Source organism: Gobio gobio (genome assembly GCF_949357685.1).
Source record: "Gobio gobio genome assembly, chromosome: 13".
NCBI classification, from domain to species: domain Eukaryota; kingdom Metazoa; phylum Chordata; class Actinopteri; order Cypriniformes; family Gobionidae; genus Gobio; species Gobio gobio.
This window is the reverse complement of record NC_137106.1, coordinates 42,958,755-42,978,554: the sequence shown is the minus strand read 5'-3', so window position 1 is coordinate 42,978,554 and position 19,800 is coordinate 42,958,755. Positions and strand designations below refer to the sequence as shown.

General features: G+C 36.6%; 1 protein-coding gene across 5 annotated transcripts in view; it reads left to right on the top strand.

The window, feature by feature from the left end:
- Nucleotides 1-19,800, top strand: part of tiam2a (TIAM Rac1 associated GEF 2a) — a 152,733-nt gene that overhangs the window by 60,752 nt on the left and 72,181 nt on the right. For 3 of the 5 annotated variants that reach the window (XM_079833379.1, XM_079833378.1, XM_079833375.1), the window contains exons 2-5: nt 9,467-9,528; nt 9,786-10,896; nt 16,130-16,610; nt 16,696-16,865. In XM_079833379.1, coding sequence (XP_079689505.1) covers nt 9,793-10,896; nt 16,130-16,610; nt 16,696-16,865 — 1,755 coding nt within the window. In that variant the 5' untranslated portion in view covers nt 9,467-9,528; nt 9,786-9,792. Of the gene's footprint in view, nt 1-83; nt 370-9,466; nt 9,529-9,785; nt 10,897-16,129; nt 16,611-16,695; nt 16,866-19,800 lie in introns of those variants that run through there. The other 2 variants (XM_079833377.1, XM_079833376.1) reach the window with 2 other exon arrangements.

The window sequence follows — 19,800 nt, the reverse complement described above, 5'->3', positions numbered from 1 at the left end:
TAACCCCTCCTTTTACCCGTCCATTTCCCCACACTTTTCTGGCTGCCCTCCCTCCTGTCCCGCCTCTCAGTGTGGGGGGTGCTGGTGCCATGCAGGGTCAGATAGCACTGTGGACATGGTAACATTTGGTTAGCGCTAACCCTCCATGGGAAACTGCGGGGGTTTCAGCTTCTGTCCTCGGCTTTGACAAAAGAACAACAGAGATGTAACTTCAGGTGGATTTCTTAAGGAGTTTATGCTACCTAAAAAAATAAGAAGCACTGCAGCACGAGACATCAGATTTTCCCCTCACGCCGAAGCAGTGCTGTCCGGAGCAGGAGTCACTCACAGTCTGGGAGGGAGTTTCCACGTGTGCGCATGTGGTTTTGTGTGAGTCACTTTGTCTCTTTTAAGTATGTGTCTTTCTATGAGAGCTGAGGTTGAGATCAGACAGACTGGATTTGTCTTCCTTTTCAAAGCACTATAGATTAAAGCCTTTTCCCCAAAGGTAAGGGAAAGGTGTTTTTGTCTGTGTTTTTCATCCTTGCCTTTGTTGACTCTAACTGGATTAAGAAGGGGGGGAGAAAAAAACAGGCTGCAGGTGTAGGCTTAGTGACGGACTGTTGCTGTTGGTTAACTTTATCTTATTGCTGTTTGAATCATTTACTGTTCATTGAAACTTAATTTGCCTACAGTTCTTTTTAGACCAAGACTCCTGCTTAGGACAGGTCTGTGATTAATTGAACTGTAGTCAGTGTGTTGATCAGATTGAATTGTCTACAGTACGTCAGAAAGATTTATGAGATTTATGAGAAAAGGGTGTCTGGTGGTGATCAAAGAGTGTCAGTAATTTTTTTGATGTTGAAATATCGGTTGATATTTGACAGGGATTTCTGGAGTACAGAGACATATAATGTTCATTGAGACTTTGCTAGGACAATAAATCGATACTGAGAGTAGAAGAACCCAATCTGATTGATCAGTCGCTCACTTATCTGGGCCATAATGTACAATAAAGCTCAACAGTACTATACCTGCTAATGCTATAAACATTTCTCCTTTGGATCTATAAACATGTCAATCATTTTCAAATTTCTCCTCATGTAGCTTTCGGTGAAGGCTACATTTTAGTCTTAATTTGATCACTTTTTAATTCATATTTATTCACATTTAGTCTTCCATTTATTGCAGATTTTTATGCTATAATTGACATGAGCAAATTAAGTCAAAGTGACTGATAATGATGGAAGTGTTTATGTTTTTTACACACAGTTCTCTCAACTTCTCTGATCTTTCCGAAAGCGAAGTGGGGAACTTATATACATGATCTTTTACTCCTAAGGGTGTAACAATTCAATTGTTTTCTCCATGCATTGATCACAAATTGCTGATGCAAATGCATAGATCTTTAAACATGTATTATTTAAATCGTGAATCATTTGTTTGTCTAGTATTCAGAATAGTAGTTTGTCTTTTTCCTTTTCTTACTTTAAGACTCATTATATATAATGCTGCGAATGACACCATAACCTGTATCCAATATACAGGGAGTGCAGAATTATTAGGCACGTTGATTTTCTGATCATATTTTTTTTCCAGGCACATATGACCAATTCCAAACCACAGTAATCCTAATAACTACTATTGATTTAGTATTTAATAATGTATAAGTGATATATAATTGTTCATGAAGGCTGGAAATGAAAATCACCTTATATTCAGGTGTGCAGAATTATTAGGCATGTTTTCTTTTACAGATAAATTGAGCCAAAAAAGAGATTTAACTCAGACTGAAAAGTCAAAAAGTATTAAATGCCCATGAGAAGGATGCAATACTAATGCAATACTAGACATTGCAGTTAAGGCGTGACCATTGGACAGTGAAATGCTCGTTGGGTCAGCAGGGTCAGACAAAAACAGGTGGTGAAGAAAAGACACCTGTTAACTGCAAAAGAATTAAGAATTAAGGTGAAGAATTAAGGGTGAAACCATCAGGAACCCTTTAGTCTCCAGCGCCACCATTTTCCAGAGCTGCAACCTACCTGGAGTCTCCAGAAGTGCAAGGTGTCAGGATCTCAGAGACTTCAGTTAGGTAAAGAATCCTAAAAAATGACCCCCACTAGATAAGAATCACAAGCTGAAGTGTTGTAAAATACATGAAGAAGGTTTTTTTATAGGCTTTATGGACAGATAGGTTGAGAGTGACTCTTGAAGGACCAGCACCACATCCTCTAGTACCACTGTTTGAAGAATTCATCTTCCAGAATCTGGCAGTACGTTTTGGGAGTTCATTTTTAGTCCATCTCTGCAAAACGGACTTCAGGATGGACTAAAATGAACTCCCAAAACGTACTGCCAGATTCTGGAAGATGAATTCTTCAAACAGTGGTACTAGAGGATGTGGTGCTGGTCCTTCAAGAGTCATTCTCAACCTATAAAACCTATAAAGCCTATAAAAAAAGCAGGCTTCATGTATTTTACAACACTTCAGCTTATGATTCTTATTTAGTGGGGGTAATTTTTTAGGATTCTTTACCTAACTGAAGTCTCTGAGATCCTGACACCTTGCACTTCTGGAGACTCCAGGTAGGTTGCAGCTCTGGAAAATGGTGGCGCTGGAGACTAAACGGTTCCTGATGGTTTCACCCTTAATTCTTCACCTTAATTCTTAATTCTTTTGTGGTTAATAGGTGTCTTTTCTCCGCCACATGTTTTTGTCTGACCCTGCTGACCCAACGAGCATTTCACTGTCCAATGGTCACGCCTTAACTGCAATGTCTAGTATTGCATTAGTATTGCATCCTTCTCATGGGCATTTAATACTTTTTGACTTTTCAGTCTGAGTTAAATCTCTTTTTTGACTCAATTTATCTGTAAAAGAAAACATGCCTAATAATTCTGCACACCTGAATATAAGGTGTTTTTCATTTCCAGCCTTCATGAACAATTATATATCACTTATACATTATTAAATACTAAATCAATAGTAGTTATTAGGATTACTGCGGTTTGGAATTGGTCAAATGTGCCTGGAAAAAAAATATGATCAGAAAATCAACGTGCCTAATAATTCTGCACTCCCTGAATGCCGCTTCAGATCTGACCCCCAACCCACCCTGTTTTGCCAAAGCACCCCCACCCCCACCCCCCCAAGGACAAAAGTGAAATTCTATTCCTATATCTAAACACTGTTCTCAGCTGCTGCTGTCAAGTCTCGGGGATGGAAACATGATGAGGGAGAAAGTGATCTGAGGGCTGCATGTCTAATAATAAAGAATTCTCTTATGTAACAGCAGGACAGTAACTATGACAGAGAAAGTGTTGGCGGCTCTTATAGGCTTCTGTTACGTTTCTACATGCAAGTTATTTGCCTTTTTGCAAGGCCATGCTTTTGGTGTCAACTTGACATTGGAGATTGTTCCATCAACTGTGTGTTCAAGATTGTGTGATTTTTCACATTAACAATTTGGCATGTAAAGTTCTGTAAAGGCCTTGTTATCTTTTTTTCATAGTCTTTCTTTATTATTGTTTGTAAACCACATACTGTCACTGAAATACTTTTATTTACATGTCTGCTTAATGTTTCTACTTGAGTTTATGCCAGAGTTTATATCGATTCTGAATCAATTTTCTAAATGTTGATAACGTTATGTTGACGGAAGGCAAAAGGCGCGACTTTGAAGCACGGGAAGTGCAGCGCCTGGACCGTCTGTGGGACGCAGAGACGCATGATGGCTGAGCGAGAAATCCGACCGATATCATGAGAAATCCTGTTCCCCTGTGAAATAGTGTCCGCTTAGGACCCTATGTGGTAGCTGTTTTAAATGCCTGATCAAAAGCTGTTATCGCAATGTTTCGTTTAAATAGAAATCGATTCAGAATATAACACAGTAATTCATAATACATGGTTCTGGACAAGCAGGTGTTTAAAAATAAACTATGAATTCATTGTCATACTAAGTACACACAAACAACATTTATTTGAAATATGTAATTGATTGCTATAATGGGAGCAATAACATGCCTAACATATTATAAATAATTTCAATTGATAAACTAAGTAATAATACCAATACAAAATCATAACATAGTAAAGTACCTATAATGTAAATAATAAAGAATAAAAAAACAATAATATACAGAACAGGTGCACAAAATAAATACAACAGGATTTTTTTTAATTGTATAAACATTAAAGTGGGGCTAGGGCTGTAGGGTAAGTGCAACCGTGGTGTATAAACTAAGCTAATCGGGTAGCTGTATGCTATGCTAGAACGTACGCTAACTAAAAAACATTAAGAACGAGATATGCTTGATTTCACAACTTATAGCTTTGGTTATATACTAGTATATGAAACATATGATTTGCAAGACGTTAAAGACTATTTTAACACAATTTAAACAACAAAAAACAATATGCAAATTGTGTGTCAAACTAAACTAAAATATTTTCGAAACATGATGAACATGAGAAACCATATTACACGTTTCCAACGCTCACTTACCAGTAGTTGCTGCCAACCAGAGGAACACAAGCTTTATTTTTATGGTCAAGGATTTGCGTCCGTATTCTCTGCAGATGGTAATTTGGTGTTTAGATTTCATAAAAGCTGTTTTTGATTGTGGTATACAGTAAAAAAAAAAAAAAAAAGGTCTGTTCTCAGGATTTAGTTTTAAGTCATAAGTCTTAGACTATTATTCATTTGTGTATAAGAGCAGCTGTATGTTACTAGTTATTCATAATATGCTGAAGTCCACAAGAATTACTTTTGTTTGAGAGCTGCTGGTACAGAATTCTATATTTTTGTATAAAAGCTGTGATTTTGGTACAGCAAAATGTTTATTTAATTTTTTTGTCTGAAAGATTATATTGCTCGTTGCACATAACAGGAGGGTGTCGGTAATCCTTTATGTTAGTGATTCAGAATATGCTGAAGTCTTTACTACAAGTATGCTGCTACAGACACATTTCCTGTTTATTTCTTTGCAATGTGGGGACATATTCTGGCAAATTTAACCTTTCTGACATGTTGACTTGTAAAATCAACTCCATTTGTTTTATTAATAAAAGATATTGGAAGTAAATTCATTATGGGTCATTACAAATACTTTGCTTTAAAAGTACCAAGTGAGAAAAAAAAAATCTCTATCTGTAACATATAGGGAAAAAAAATCTGTATAGAAAAAAAGATGCACCGATAATCGTTTTACCATTGAATCGTAATCAAATTTAATCGTGAGATGCATAGAGAATCCCACCCCTAGTAATAATGCGTTATAATTTGAGTGGTTCTGGTTGCTTTCCGTAGGAAATATAAGCTTCTGCCGTTTGTCTTTGGGTCATTATGTCACATCTGTATACATAAAGCAGTCTGGGCTAGTAGGCTATATTGTGTGTGTGTTGATACTGCAGGTGGCGGATTTGTGGCCTCTTCTTACAGCAGCTGGAATGTAATTAAACTTGTTAATTTGATGGCGGCTTGTAATCCAGAAAGTCCAAAAACGACAATCATCATTGACAACTGATGCATTGATAGACAAGCAAGACAACCCACACATACACCTCAAAAGCGTGCGATGCACAACCCACTAAAAGAAGATAACTCCGCAAATCACTGCAATTTCAGGGTTCAAACCGAGATGGCGACAAAGAGGCAAAACCTACGGACTGCAGCTTTAAGCAGTGAATTAGGAGGTCAAAGAGGGGAGATTTAGGCAAAGACAGATGTCCACATAATTCCAGCCTTCGATCTGGATTTATAGCTTATAGCCTCAGCAATCATAATATAGCACATGTTTTGCTTTCTTAGGCTATTTTTGAATCAAAGATCCTATGAAGTTTGAGCCTTGTTTCACCTTGATGTCCTAGAGTAAATAAGTAAATAAAACACCAAAAATATTGTATAGTTTAGCTTATGTGCAAAATCATCCCACAGTGTGACTGTTTTACCCCCTTGAGCAACAACAACACCAACCTTTTCTGGTAATGGGGGATCAATCCTGTCTAAGAAGAGCATTGGAGGAATTTTGGCCCATTTCTCCATATAACAGTTATTCCACTTATTGATTGTTGTTGGGTTTCCATGTGTGAACTGCTATCTTTAGATCTTTCCACAACACTTCTCTTGGGTTACACTCAAGACAAGCTAAAACGTTAAATTGTTTGTGCTTTAAGCATTTAATGGAAGACCTTGTATGTTTAGGGTCATTGTCTTGCTTGCCACTTTTAAAGCATCTGTTCCCAGACTGACAGCTTTATATTGTCCTGTAGAATTTTTCCGTTCAACTCTGGTTCAAATAATTTTACTGCCATCACTGTGCTTTACAGTTGAGATTATGTTCCTATTATTGTATGCAGTATGTGGTTTTCTCCAAATGTAACACTTCTCATTTAAAACCAAGAAGTTCTCTGGACCCATGAGACCACAGAACATTCTTCTTACAGTCTTCGGCCTCATCCACATGGTCCTTGGCAAACTTTAGACGGGCAGCAAAGGTTTTTTTAGAGAGCAGCGGTTTCTTCTTGCAACCCTGCCATACACATCATTTTTTACTGTAAAATGTGATTTGTTGACGTTACCTTAAAAACTCAGAAAAACTTTACAAATGAAAACAAAGCTTTGTTGTATTTAATTCTCTTCACAATGTATAGGTTATAATAGGCTTTCGCAACTTTCTACAACCACTGCATTATTGTATTGAGTTACATGAATTCATCTGTGTTAGTCCAGTGTCCTTCACCTCGGTCGCCTTTGGCTTTTGGCTTGCTTAGTTGGGGTGACTGATTATTCAACTATACTACTGATCTGCCTGCATTGACACCACATGAGAAAGTCGTTTTTCAAGCACCTTATTACGACCTTTTTTTACGTTTTAAAGTCATGCTCCCTATAATAATGAAAAATAATGAAATTACGTCTGTTGTCATGAAATTACGTATGACTGTCGTTATCAATCAAAATGCGTGTTCATTTGCAATGTGTGGACTTTTTAATCACCATTTGTCATATTTCCATTTAGCAAAAATCTTTTTTTTATTAACAACTACACCCACCCCACCCATAAACCTACCCAGTGATTTATAGTGCATACACTTTATGAGCACGCGTTCCCTGGAATCGAACCCACGATTGCATGATCACATGATTACATGATGTTGTATTCTGCAATGCTCTATCAATTGAGCTACGCAAAACCCGAAATATGACGCAAATAAAAGGAAACAAAGCATTAAAATGAAAGTGTCCTGTTGTCGATAGGGGCACAATTTTAGTGAACGCTCCTATGGGTCGTATTTCATGAATTAAAATGAAAGTGCCCTGTTGTCGATAGGGGCCGAACTTTAGTAACTTCCTATGGGTCATATTTCAGGGTAACTGACAAACAACTTATATAGGCGTATTGTTTGGAGGGCATAAAAATATGGGGTTGGTAAGGTTTTTTAATGTGTTTGAAAGAAATCTCTTATGCCTAGCAAGACTGCATTTATTTGATCAAAAATACAGTCTTATTTTGAAATTATGGTGACATAATTTTTTTTTCTTATTAATTTATATTTCTTATTTGTTGAAAAAAACCTTTGTTCAGTATAATGCGTCCTTGGAAAAAAACAGAGGTTGAATAACATTAACGCCCAGCTCTCTCTGGAATTCTCTATAGTGATCTCTGGAATTCACTTGATTCCTGAACTCTGCTAAAGCTAATGAGGATTTAACCTCTCTTAATAACCATGTTACGACATCTCTTGGCTTGTAAACATGTGTTCTTGGAAATGTGTAGGACACTGTTTTCTTAAAGGAATAGTTCTCCCAAAAATGAAAATTCTGTTATCATTTACTCACCCTTATGTTGTTCTTAAACAGACTTTTTTTCTTCTTCTGTTTTGATAATATAATATATATATATATATATATATATATATTATTATTATTATTATTATTATTATTATTATTATTATTATTATAAAAAAAAAAAATTGTCCATACAATGGAAGTCAATGATCCCCAAAACTCTTCTGTTCTGCAGAAGAGTTAAAGTCATAGAGATTTAGATTTAGAACAACAAGAGGATGAGTAATTGACAGAATTTAAATTTTTGGGTGAAATATTATTTTTATGTTCAAGATTCCACAATCGTTTTTGCTGTATGATGGGGCGCTACAGACTAAGAGAGAAGGGTACACTCTAAAAAACTATTTGGGTTATTTTCGCTGGGTTGGTTTGAACCAGCTGGTTGGGTTTAACATTTGACCCAACATGTGAGGAAAAGAAAGGTTAATATTTAATAATTTGTTATGTTTAAGAACAAATTTGACCATATTCCACTTATTTTTCTCCTGCCAATGAACAAACTAATAGCACTACGGCACTTAAAAGTTTCAAATTTTTCTCTCTCCTCTCCACTTCGATTTAGTTTTCGTCTATTTCGTCTTTTTTTTCAACATATCCTTGTCATAAGTCGATATGTGTTGCCAAAATCTGAGCCGGTGATGGGCTGCTGTTTGGTGGGAAAACTGCAAACCTCAGACCACCGTTCCGCCTTTCTCATAGCCAAGCGATATTGTGACATGCTCCTTATAACCCGCACATAAACAAACAGTAGAGAGTTCTGAGGACATATTTTAACATCCAAATAATTACATTCAGTATTATAACAAATAAAATAAATGTATTTATGCAAGGAAAAAGGCGTTTCTATTGTGCGGAATGACCGACGCTGACCAACTGATACTTTTTGTTGACTGACATTTCATCCCTATATGTTGCGTTGCATAAAATAGTTTGGTGGCGTTGAGAACTGCTTTCTTCTGACGTGGATGCAAAAAGCCCTGTGTAACTCAACAGCTGGGTTGTTGTAATGCCACAGCTGGGTTGTTGCATTGGAGGGTGGGGTGTTTTGTTTCATTTGTTAGTGAAAATGACCCATCTGCTAACCCAGCAGCTGGGTAACACAAAAACTACCCAACCGTGGAAAAAAAATGACCCAATAGAATCAACCCAATGTTTGGGTAGAAAAAATAACCCAGTGTTTTTAGAGTGTAGGGATGTGAAGTATGGTTTGTATGCTTCTGTGAATAGCAGGCTGCTAAGAGCATGTTCTGACCGCAGCTTTATTTGGTATCTAGCTCAAAGCTTTTTTAGCAGTGCAGACAAAAAAAGGTCTCTGGAACTCAAAAAATAAATGGCAAATGAAGTCAACTTTTTTTTTCTTCCAAAAACGTTACCAACTGTCCGGGCAGGATGTAATGTAGACATCTTGGAGAGAAAAAGTTTGAAGGATAATGCCACTGAGTCTTCAGACATCATCAGTCTTATCCTGTTAATCAAAGGTTTTCCAGGTTTACATTTGAACATGTTAACTGCATTTCCTGAAATGGTAGAAATGGTAGACCATTCCATTGATATTTTTGCTGTACTGTGAACGTTTTGCACCTTTTAAAACTAATGCATTCTAAGACCAGTATGTTTTTTTATGTTTTGTCCCACAGATAACCAAGGACAGAATGGTGACTGTGCAGACAACAAGGCCACAAGAGGCCTAACTGCCTTGGTAAGTCTGTGTACTACGACATATCACTGGCATGTGCCCCATGGATTGCTTACTTTACTGAAAGATCTCTGTAACTTGTTGCAGACTTTTATATCACTTAAAATTCACAAACAAACAAAACACTACAACTAAATTAGAATCTCAAAACACACAGTAGTCATAATCCATAAGATCAACATTTAAAAGACTTTTAGCTTTGACTTTTTGAAAACAATGTAAAGAATGTCACTGACAGAATCTTTGTCTTGCTCTTGTAGATCCAGGATGGGAAACTCTGAGAGCCAGTACAGCATCCAGGGCTCTAGAAACAATAGCTTCATCATCCCCGGCAGACAGAATCCCTACTCATTCAAGGCCCACTCTGCCAAAGAAGACATTTTATCACCTCTAGGCTTTTGGAATGCTGGTTCAGGACTTTCTGCATTGAAGTCCAGAAACGTAGGTCGTGGATCCTCACAGTCAAAGAGCAGCCGCACCTTTATGTCCCGCCATTATGATTACATCTCCCATAAACTAAAGAGTGGCGCAAACAGTCAGTGGAATGGGGTTTCAGAGGACTTGCTGCCTGATGGCTGCTTGACGTTGCCATCTGAAAATGGTTGCTTGTATGGTGGTCACAAGGAGAAGAGAAAACCCTGTAATAATTATGCTATTAACACAAAGATGCTTGAGAAAAGTCCTAGGTTTGAAGATATTGAGGACCAGAGCAGCCCCAGGGTTGTTATCAAGAAAGATGGTAGTGTACGAGTAGAATTTAACAGCAGTTCAAACAGTGCCCTTATTTTGGATGATTGCTCTGGACCAGTTCAGCTCCTCAAGTTTTCCCCCAACTTAGAGTCCAATTCTAGCTTATCTGGTGTAACACCCCCATTAGACACCCATCTTGGAGCTGTTCAGGCAGTTGCCAGCTTCAAGAGCAGTAAAGGTAGCTCTCTGAGCTCAGATGGCTCCTTGTACGACTTGCCCTGGGGGACCTGTGTCGAACTTAACGATTCAGACAATGCATCCCATAACAGCCAAAGACAAATGATTTCAACAAACGTGGGGTTTTTGGATGAGCAGTTTCCTGCCAGTACTACAACCGACCTCTACAGGGATCCCAGAATTGCTGCCACCTTCTCTACGGTGAAGGATTTGCAGTTTTTAAATGACAGCCATTTAAAGCACAGATCCTCCTTTGTGTCTGTGATGGAGGAGCACTGTTCAGAGGGGGGCCCAGAGGAAATGCAATATTCCTCCTTCACCTTACCTTGTCGTAAACCTATGCCTTTTGTAGACAATAATGGAAAGAAAGTGTCCATCAGGAACAGATTTAGGCGCATCAGTGAATGGACTGGAAGTTTGACCAGGAAAAAGAAGTTGTTTCAGGTAAGGACAATCCTTTGGATGGCTGTTTCCATTTCATTTTAAACATGCTAATTTTTAACCTCTAATTCTCTGGTAGTAGGGCTGTTTTGTGAATATATCTTTATTTTTTGGTTCTAGTTAGTAAAGTGAATGATGTAATTGGATTTAAACCCAATGCAAGCCTCTGTCTAAAGTTCCTGTTTAAAGTTAGTTCTATATTGTTTGTGGTGCTTGTTAATGCAAACAACCATTACTATTGCTCACTCTCTGGCTTAGAGTTAGGGGTTGCAACTCCTCGACAAGCCACAACATTTCAGCAATCATTAATGCACGTCATTCACATCAGCACAAACGTGAAAAGCAGCCTTTGCAAGTCAGCAAGACTACAAGTGCACACGAAACATTAAATTGTGACCATTAAATCATTTTCCAAAAAGATTAATTAATTTAATAAACAACAATGATTATAATAAACGTCATATCCATAGTTGCAAGGTCCGCTTATAATACGCAACTTTGGGCTTCTTCTTTTGGCAAGTCAGATTTTACATATCACCACTTACTCAAGTGTTCTGTACCGAATTGAGTTCCCTTTTGCATCTCCTTGCGCTTGATCAGACAAATACACACACAATTATGTCAAAATGTCCATCTTGGCAGTTGAGAAAGAAATCAGATGTGTATCAGTATATTGGATTCCTTACATTAGGTCTTAAAGTGACAGCAGCCTAATATACCTACTGCCGTCTGTGTCATTAAAGTTAATCGAACAAAAAGGACAAACATTTTTTTACTGCTGAATCAATTTTGTAGCTTTAACAAAGATTAATCTGTATTTAAATTATACAGCGAAGACTGCATTATTTTCCATTTGATTATGCAATTTCTATACCTGAAAACTACTGTAAGACCTACCTGAAAAACTGAAAGCACTGTTTGTTTAATTTCTGTTCTGTTGTATTAATTTGTGTTATTCCTTGTAATTTGTTTATTTGTTCTCACTTCATTACTGACTGCTCCCTTGTATTTAATAATGTTTGACCTACATTTTTACTGTGGTTGGTATCAAGATTGGATACAAGAATTGGAAATTTCACTGGTATTTAAAATCTTGGTGTAATAATACGCTTATTTATTTGAATACAGGGTTATATGATTCAAAAACAACGAAAACAATAAATAAATAAATTAAATAAATACTTTTTTTTTTTTATTGTGGAGGGGTCAGTGAAAATTTGGCAGGGCAAGTACAAATTTGAACCATTGACCTGACCGAGCCAGTAGAAGAAAAACCTTAGATTTATAGAAGTGCACACATTTTAATGAAGTGTACTAATTGCATTTTAGTAAAAATCAATGCAATGACTCACTCATAACACATAAAATACGCTCATTTGTTTCCACCTACTAGCAGAAATAAATACAGTAATATCAGTGAGTGGATCTGAACAAATCTTCTTCATTTAATTTTCTTATTTTTTCCCAAATTCTAGTTTTAATGCAAGTTTTTCATGTTTTAGCCACATGCCTTATAGTCAGTGCATTCCTTGAGTGCAAGCATCAGTCCAAGTCTTGACGGTTTCTTGTGCCAGGTGCCACTGCGGGCCTTGTTGCTTTGCCAGGAGCACATATTGGGCACAATATTGAAAGCTGCAAGCCTGCAACATGTCAGTTCAATGAGACAGGGAGCCCAAATTTAGGCTTAGAGCTCTGAAGATGACGGGTATTCCTCGCAAAAGCAGTGCTTGGCATTTGGTGAGTACAAAAACGAAGAATTTGAAGAGAAAAAAAAAAAATTCGATCAATTAAAGATTGCATCGGAGGAAGACCAAAACCATTCCAGAGGAGTACCTCATCTCATAAAATAAGTGTTACATTTACTTTGTAACAGGCAGTTTATAGGCTATATTAATTCTAATTAGACCTTATATACATTTTATTGGCTGAACCAACTTTTCTTTTCTGCTTTTATTATAATACTCATAGCCATCAGGTTTTTGTAATCTTATATGTTGGGGGTTTTTTTTAACCGTCTGCAGTGAGATATTCCTGTTCTGTGGCTTTTATGTTGCGTTTAATGAGTAAGAGTAGAATAGCTCTTTGATTTTTTTTTTCTGTGAAGTCTGTGTCTGTAGAAGGTTTTACAAACAGCCATTACACTGGTATTACTCACTTCAGACTTGAAACATGATATGATACAGTCTAGTTCTTCTTTAATCAGTAATTTAAAGCGGCTGCATTTTCTTCTGCTCACATCATACAATTTTTATTTTAATTTTTTTACAGCCCTGAAATTTGTTTTAAAGTCCACATCTTTGTATGTATTAGCTGCTGAGATGTCATTGTCATGCCAATTTAGTTTGTAATAAATTATAATGCAGCTTTTTGATGTGCTGACAAACTGATGCAAATAAATTATGGGGGAAGGAAGATGGGGAGTTTAATTTCTAAATATAGGAATTCACACTCTTTTCCATCATTTTTGACCTGGAATGTTTGTTGAATAAGGATTTGGCTGTGGACAACTTTAATAAAGATTAGATCATATTTGATGAGATTTTTTGCTGATATCCAGGTAATCATAACCGTAACTATGTGGAACCATCTAAAATATAGTATTATGAAGCAGTCTAAACGTTTCAGCCAAGAAACACCCTGTAACAATTTTACAGCGTCAAAGACCATTTGGTAGAACTCAAATCTGCCAGACTGCCTGGTAATATCATAGCCCCCTGGATTACTGGACAGCTTCAATATAGAAACATAATCTGTGATATGTAATATCAACTTGTTCATTTATTTAACTTTTGGGTCATTCCATGTCAAATCAACCAAATTTCAGAAAAGCTCAAATTTTTTATTTTGTTAATATTTTTTCTGTAGAAAGACAAACATAAATGGAGAAGAAAGCCAAAATATTAGATGCTATGGATGTATACAATATATTTACTCAGTAATCCACTGTTTTGTAGAGGGGGGTCAAAATGGCCATACAGTTCAGTCCCCTAGATATGGGGATCTCAACACAGCTCCATGTTCGCAATTCCCGTTGGCATATAATGCAACAAAGATTGCTAAAGTCAGTAGATTTTACTAATAGACCTACCAATCTCTGTGTAAAAATTAAAATAATGATGCTGCCATCTTTCTGAAGTCATTTTACTCCCATGTAATTTGGCTCCAGATCTCAGGTGAAAATGGTCATTTTGAACCCCTCTACAAAACATTTATTTATTACTAAATAAATATACATTTGTGACATTTAATATTTTGGCTTTCATCACTATTTATGTTTGTCTTTCTACAGAAAAAAAATCTTAATGAATGAACTTTTTGCAGCAATTAATGTTAATAACATTTTTAAAAAATAAGTTTCCATTCTCTGTCATAAATCCCCACGTGAAAGCCAGAGCTCAGCTGTAGTGTAAAGTTTTGTGCAGAGTGTTGTTGGCACGTCTGAACCCTTGTGTGATTAGTGTCAGCTGCTGGAGATGTGTCGAATTTTAAGGATGTTCGAGAAGACCCAGATTTCTTTTGAAGTGCGCTCCTCATAAGAGCAGAAGGGAACTGATGATCTTAGTGGGATTTCCAAATGACACTACTTTAAACAACATTTCTTCTATGATGAAGGAGGACTGGGCTTTAATTTTTCATAAATTTGTGTAACATTATGAAGATCTGAACTTCAGCTTACTCTCATACATCGGTGATAACTGACTTCTCTGTTATTCTGGGGTTTCTTATTAGTGGTTGTTGCTTAGGGAAGTCTCACTATTACGTTTTTTAAGTACCTTGGGTCACACTTTGGTTGCACTTTATTTTACAGTACGTGTCATGCACTTACAGTGTACTTACCTAAGAAGGTACTGGTTAATATAAGGTAACTAACATGGGTTAAGGTTAGGTTTAGGGGTAAGTTTACCTAGTTATTGTAATTTCTATAATAAATGCATACAGTAGTATGTATATGGGGAACAGGGCTCTAAAATAAAGTGCTACCCACACTTTAGGTAGCCTTAACTAGCTTAGGTAGCCTTAACTTAACATTAAATACAGTAACTACAAAATTATGTATTTACTGTGTAACTACAAAATTCCCACATTTAGCAATAATTAGTTGGAGGTATGGTTAAATTTAGGAGTAAGGGTGGGATTACGGATTAGAGTTAGGTTTTGGGGTTAGATTTTGGGTTACGGTTAGGGGTAAACTACAAATTGGTAATTAAATGCAAGTACTACAATTGAATTACAATACACCAACATGTATGCACGTGACAATTAAACTGTATCAAGTGCATAGTAGTTATGTAGTAGTAGTTAGTCCACCTAATATAAAACAAATATTATAACAAAAAGGGTATAACAAAAAATTGATATCTTTGTGCAAATGTAAAGATCCTTTCATTCAGGCTGAAGTAAATGCAAATTCACATGTGTACACCAGAGGGTGCAGCTCAACCAAACCTAGCTGTGCTGCTATTCTGAACAATGGAAGAATGGGTCCCAGGAGAAAAAAGTTCAATGCTTACATTTTTGCTTATAGTTTAACTTGTTCATCGAAGGTCAGCAGCAAGACATTGGTCAATAAAGTGAGAGTAAATGCATAAAAACTGTTGTTTTATTTAACACGTTTAATTATTGGAGGTTTGCATAGTATTCTGATTTTTCATTTGACTGATTTGATTCATTTTGAGGAATACTGGATTTTCTTTGTGCAAGTGAGATTAGTAAATGCTCATATTTAGTCTAAAACTACAATAACCATCATGCTTACTCACAACGCCTCTGCATTTATGATTTTTCTCAACATTGGGACAAAATAGCTGTCAGACATAAATGTGAAAAAGTAACTTGTGTTACTTAATTGAAAAAGTAACTCAGATATTTTGTTGTAAATTTTAAAAGTAATGCGTTACTTTACTAGTTACTTGAAAAAAGTAATCTGATTACGTAACTCAAGTTACTTGTAATACGTTACCCCCAACACTGCTCAAGAACATCAAGAAATGAATAGCAACACTATTAAAATGCTGTGGAAACATTTGCATTAACAAGCACCACTCATTTTCTTTAGAATATTGAAGAAAAAAAATCTTTGGTTTGAAATCTGATTTCAAAATCGATGAGAAATGTATTTAAGTTAATTAATTGTTCTAAAAACTGACAATTTGAAGACCACAAGTAACATGATTTCACATTGCGGCACAAATATAACCTCATTCTCATAATATTTCTCATTTACTGTCTGTTGTAGGAGCCAAGATATAATGAGGCCGTTGATTGCTTTGATAGTGGTGTGGATGGCCTCACTGCAGATACCAGTTCTCCCTCTCAGGTCTCCAGTCTTAAGGCTGTCCCCAACGGCATGTCTCAAACCCGCTCTCACTCTCTGTCACTCAATACCCACAGCGGCTCTGCTGGTGCCCTTCATTCGGGTACTGATGTTTTGCGACAAAACATCTACAAGAACTTCATGAGGGAGTTGAAGACTGGGCGGCCTCCAGCAGAAGGTGGACGAGAAGACTGGGGCGAGAGCTCCTCAGAGGAAACGGAGAGCAGTAGTCAGGAGATCCTAGGGTCTCTAGAGCAGCTGGACTTGCTATTTGAGAAAGAACAAGGTGTAGTTAGGCGAGCCGGATGGCTCTTTTTCAAGCCCCTGCTCACTGTACACAAGGACCACAAACTAGAGCTAGTGGGCCGTCGAAAATGGAAGCAATTCTGGGTCACTCTAAAGGGTAAGTATGCCATGATTGCTGTAACTGTGATTCACAGTGCCACTCACATTTGTGCAGTAAAGACACCATGTTTTTTTTCTTGCAGGTTGCACACTGCTGTTCTATGAGACCTATGGAAAAGCCTCTTCAGAACCAGAGTCTCCATGCTATGCCTTGTTAGCAGAGGATGCTGTAGTCCAGACTGTTCCTGAGCACCCCAAGAAAGAGAATGTGTTCTGCCTCAGTAACGCCTATGGTGATGTGTACCTTTTTCAGGTCAGTTAAACAACTGAGCTTACAAACTCAAGTTAATTTCACACTGGACAAGGTGCTGAATTTTTCAAGGTGCATTTCACACTGGAAGCAGTGCAGAAGCTGCGTGTATGCAGAGCGGAAGCATTAGTGCAGTTTATATGATAAAAAATACTTTAAATTGATTTAGCATGATTTTTGAGCTTGCAACTCAACTGGGAAAAGTGTGGGGTTTCTTATGCGACAATCAAAAAAATTAGCTGTTTGCTCAGTTTATTTCAATAAAATAAGTTGAAACAACACAAATCTTTAGTTTTTTACTTAATTGCCATTTACACACAAATTGTATTGTTAAATGAAATCAAATTTGTAAAATGTTAAGTTAACATAAACCATTTGTGTTGGGACTACATTAATCATTTATGTTGCATTGACTGAAACTGGGCAGTGGATTTCTAGTTCCCAGCATGCTTTGCATAGGGATGGATCAGGATAGTAAATGTTGAAGGTAAGTGCTGTTTAATGTGTTTTTAGTAAAGGGAAAGACCAGTTAAGGTTTGATGTTCAGTTATATTTGACATTTTAAAAGAGTTCATGTTATGTCAATTTTTGAGGTTACCATTATCGTGAAGTGTGGTTAGGCTGTGGGTGGCTACATGAAATAAGTCTATGATGATTTCAATGAGCTGTAACCATGCTAACGCCAGTGATGAGAAGTTATTACTTGCATGCTACAAATGTTACACTTGGAATATGAACAAGTGTTGTGTTGTGTTGGCTATTAGTTCTAATAGAAATAAATAAAATAATTTAGTTTGAGGGTCAGCCATAGACCATAAAAAAATATGGACGACTTTGGGATTTGGGACAGAGTCTGCCCAGTAGTGACCTCAGGACAGGGACCGGAGTCAACATAATTAAGGGCTGTTTATCTGCTGTCTGTTAGTCATCACGTCACATCAGCCCAGCCACGTTCTGCCTCTTTGCCCAATTTCAGTTATCTTGGAGTGAAGCATGGTGACGCGCTGCCAAGATGGCAACGGCCGACTTGTGCTTCAAAACTGCTCTCCATAATCCTATGGGTGATGTCATGGACACTACATCCATATTTTTTTTAACAGTCTATAGGGTCAGCACATAATTTACACCAGGGCCGTGCAGAGAGTTCTTCAGGGGCAGGGGCTCAAATGTAAAAAAGGGGCAATATATATATATATATATATATATATATATATATATATATATATATATATATATATATATATATATATATATATATATATATATATATATATATATATATATATATATATATATATATATATATATATATATATATATATATATATCCTTATGCTCATCAAGCCTGCATTTATTTAATCAAAAATCCAGAAAAAAACAGTAGCCTAATATTGTGAAATTTTACATTATGTTCTTTTTAACTTTTTATTAATAAAAGAATCTTGAAAATAGTATCACAGTTTCCATCATTGACATTAAATCCTCATATTAGAATGATTTCTGAATGATCATGTGACACTGAAGAGTGGAGTAATGATGCTGAAAATACAGCTGTGATCACAGGAATAAATTATATTTTAAATTATTTTAAAATAGAAAACCATTATTTTAATAATATTTCACAATATTGCTGTTTTTTATCAAATAAATGCAGGCTTGATGAACATAAGAGACTTTCATAATGCTGCATAATATTCAAAAATGGTAATATAATAAAGTCCTTTCACGTAACCATTTGGCCAGCCTACACTTCACATAATAGGCCTGTAGGTGCCGGTGGCACGTGGGGTTTGTTAACTTTGACAGTTTCATGAAATAGTAAACGGTGTATCAATATACATAAATACAAGTGAATTTAACACTTACCATTAATGCGACTTTTGCTGCTGCTGCATGGTTTTGTGCAGGGATTTGTTTGTTAAAATCCATTTTGTCAGTGATGCAATTTATAAAATGAGACAAACCGCAGGAAATCGTTCCACAAACGTTAGTTCGTCTGTCCGTGTCATTTTCAACCGATTTCTGAATAAGAACAGAAAATGACCTCCACTTCACAATGGAATTTGAACTTGCTTTGCCAGATCACGATTGGTTGGTATACATGACACACGGGCATTGGTGAATTGTGTAATACTTTAAAATATATAATATATAGATTTGTAATTAAATCAACACATTAGCTTTGATTATGGATGAAAAAAAAATATTGGTTTACTTTTTTCCCGTAAGGCTACACACTCTCTGAAAGGACCATATTTGGCTCGAGAGCCGCTTCCGAACAGAGGAAAATCAGCAGCTGTCAATCAAAACGCACGCGACCCATAGCAACGCGTTACGGCAACGCCTCAACAGAAATTGTCCGACTTTTGAGCCGTTCGTTACCATTGTATACATTGTCATGTTATAATAATTACATTTATTTCGTTTTATTGACCACGATATTATCATTGATATTTGTCTGAGAGGGGCACTTTTGATTCATTTTGAAAAAGGGCAGGGGCTCGAGCACCCAAAGCCCCCCCCTCTGCACGTGCCTGATTTACACAGTCTATGGTCAACAGTTCTACCCCTCTCAGTCAAACGATCATGCATGTACGACAGCTTACAACCTAACCACAAGCTCAACTTTTCACCACAATGGTAACCAAAAAAATTATAATTCTACAAACTCTTTTAAATGTTCAAAATAACTAAACATTAAACACTTTGTTTAACACACTCTAACAGGTCTTTCCATTTTCTTAAAAACACAGAAAAACTCACTTAACTTTGCACAAGGGCACCAGTCTGAACAGCAACAGCACTGGTTGGCTCAACAAGAGTGAACTATGTTCAGGAAACAGAATACGTCAAATGGAACTGGTGTGATCTCGTTCACTTAGGATGAATTTTGCTCATCAGTGCAATTAACCCAGTTTAAATTCAAATAAATCAGTAC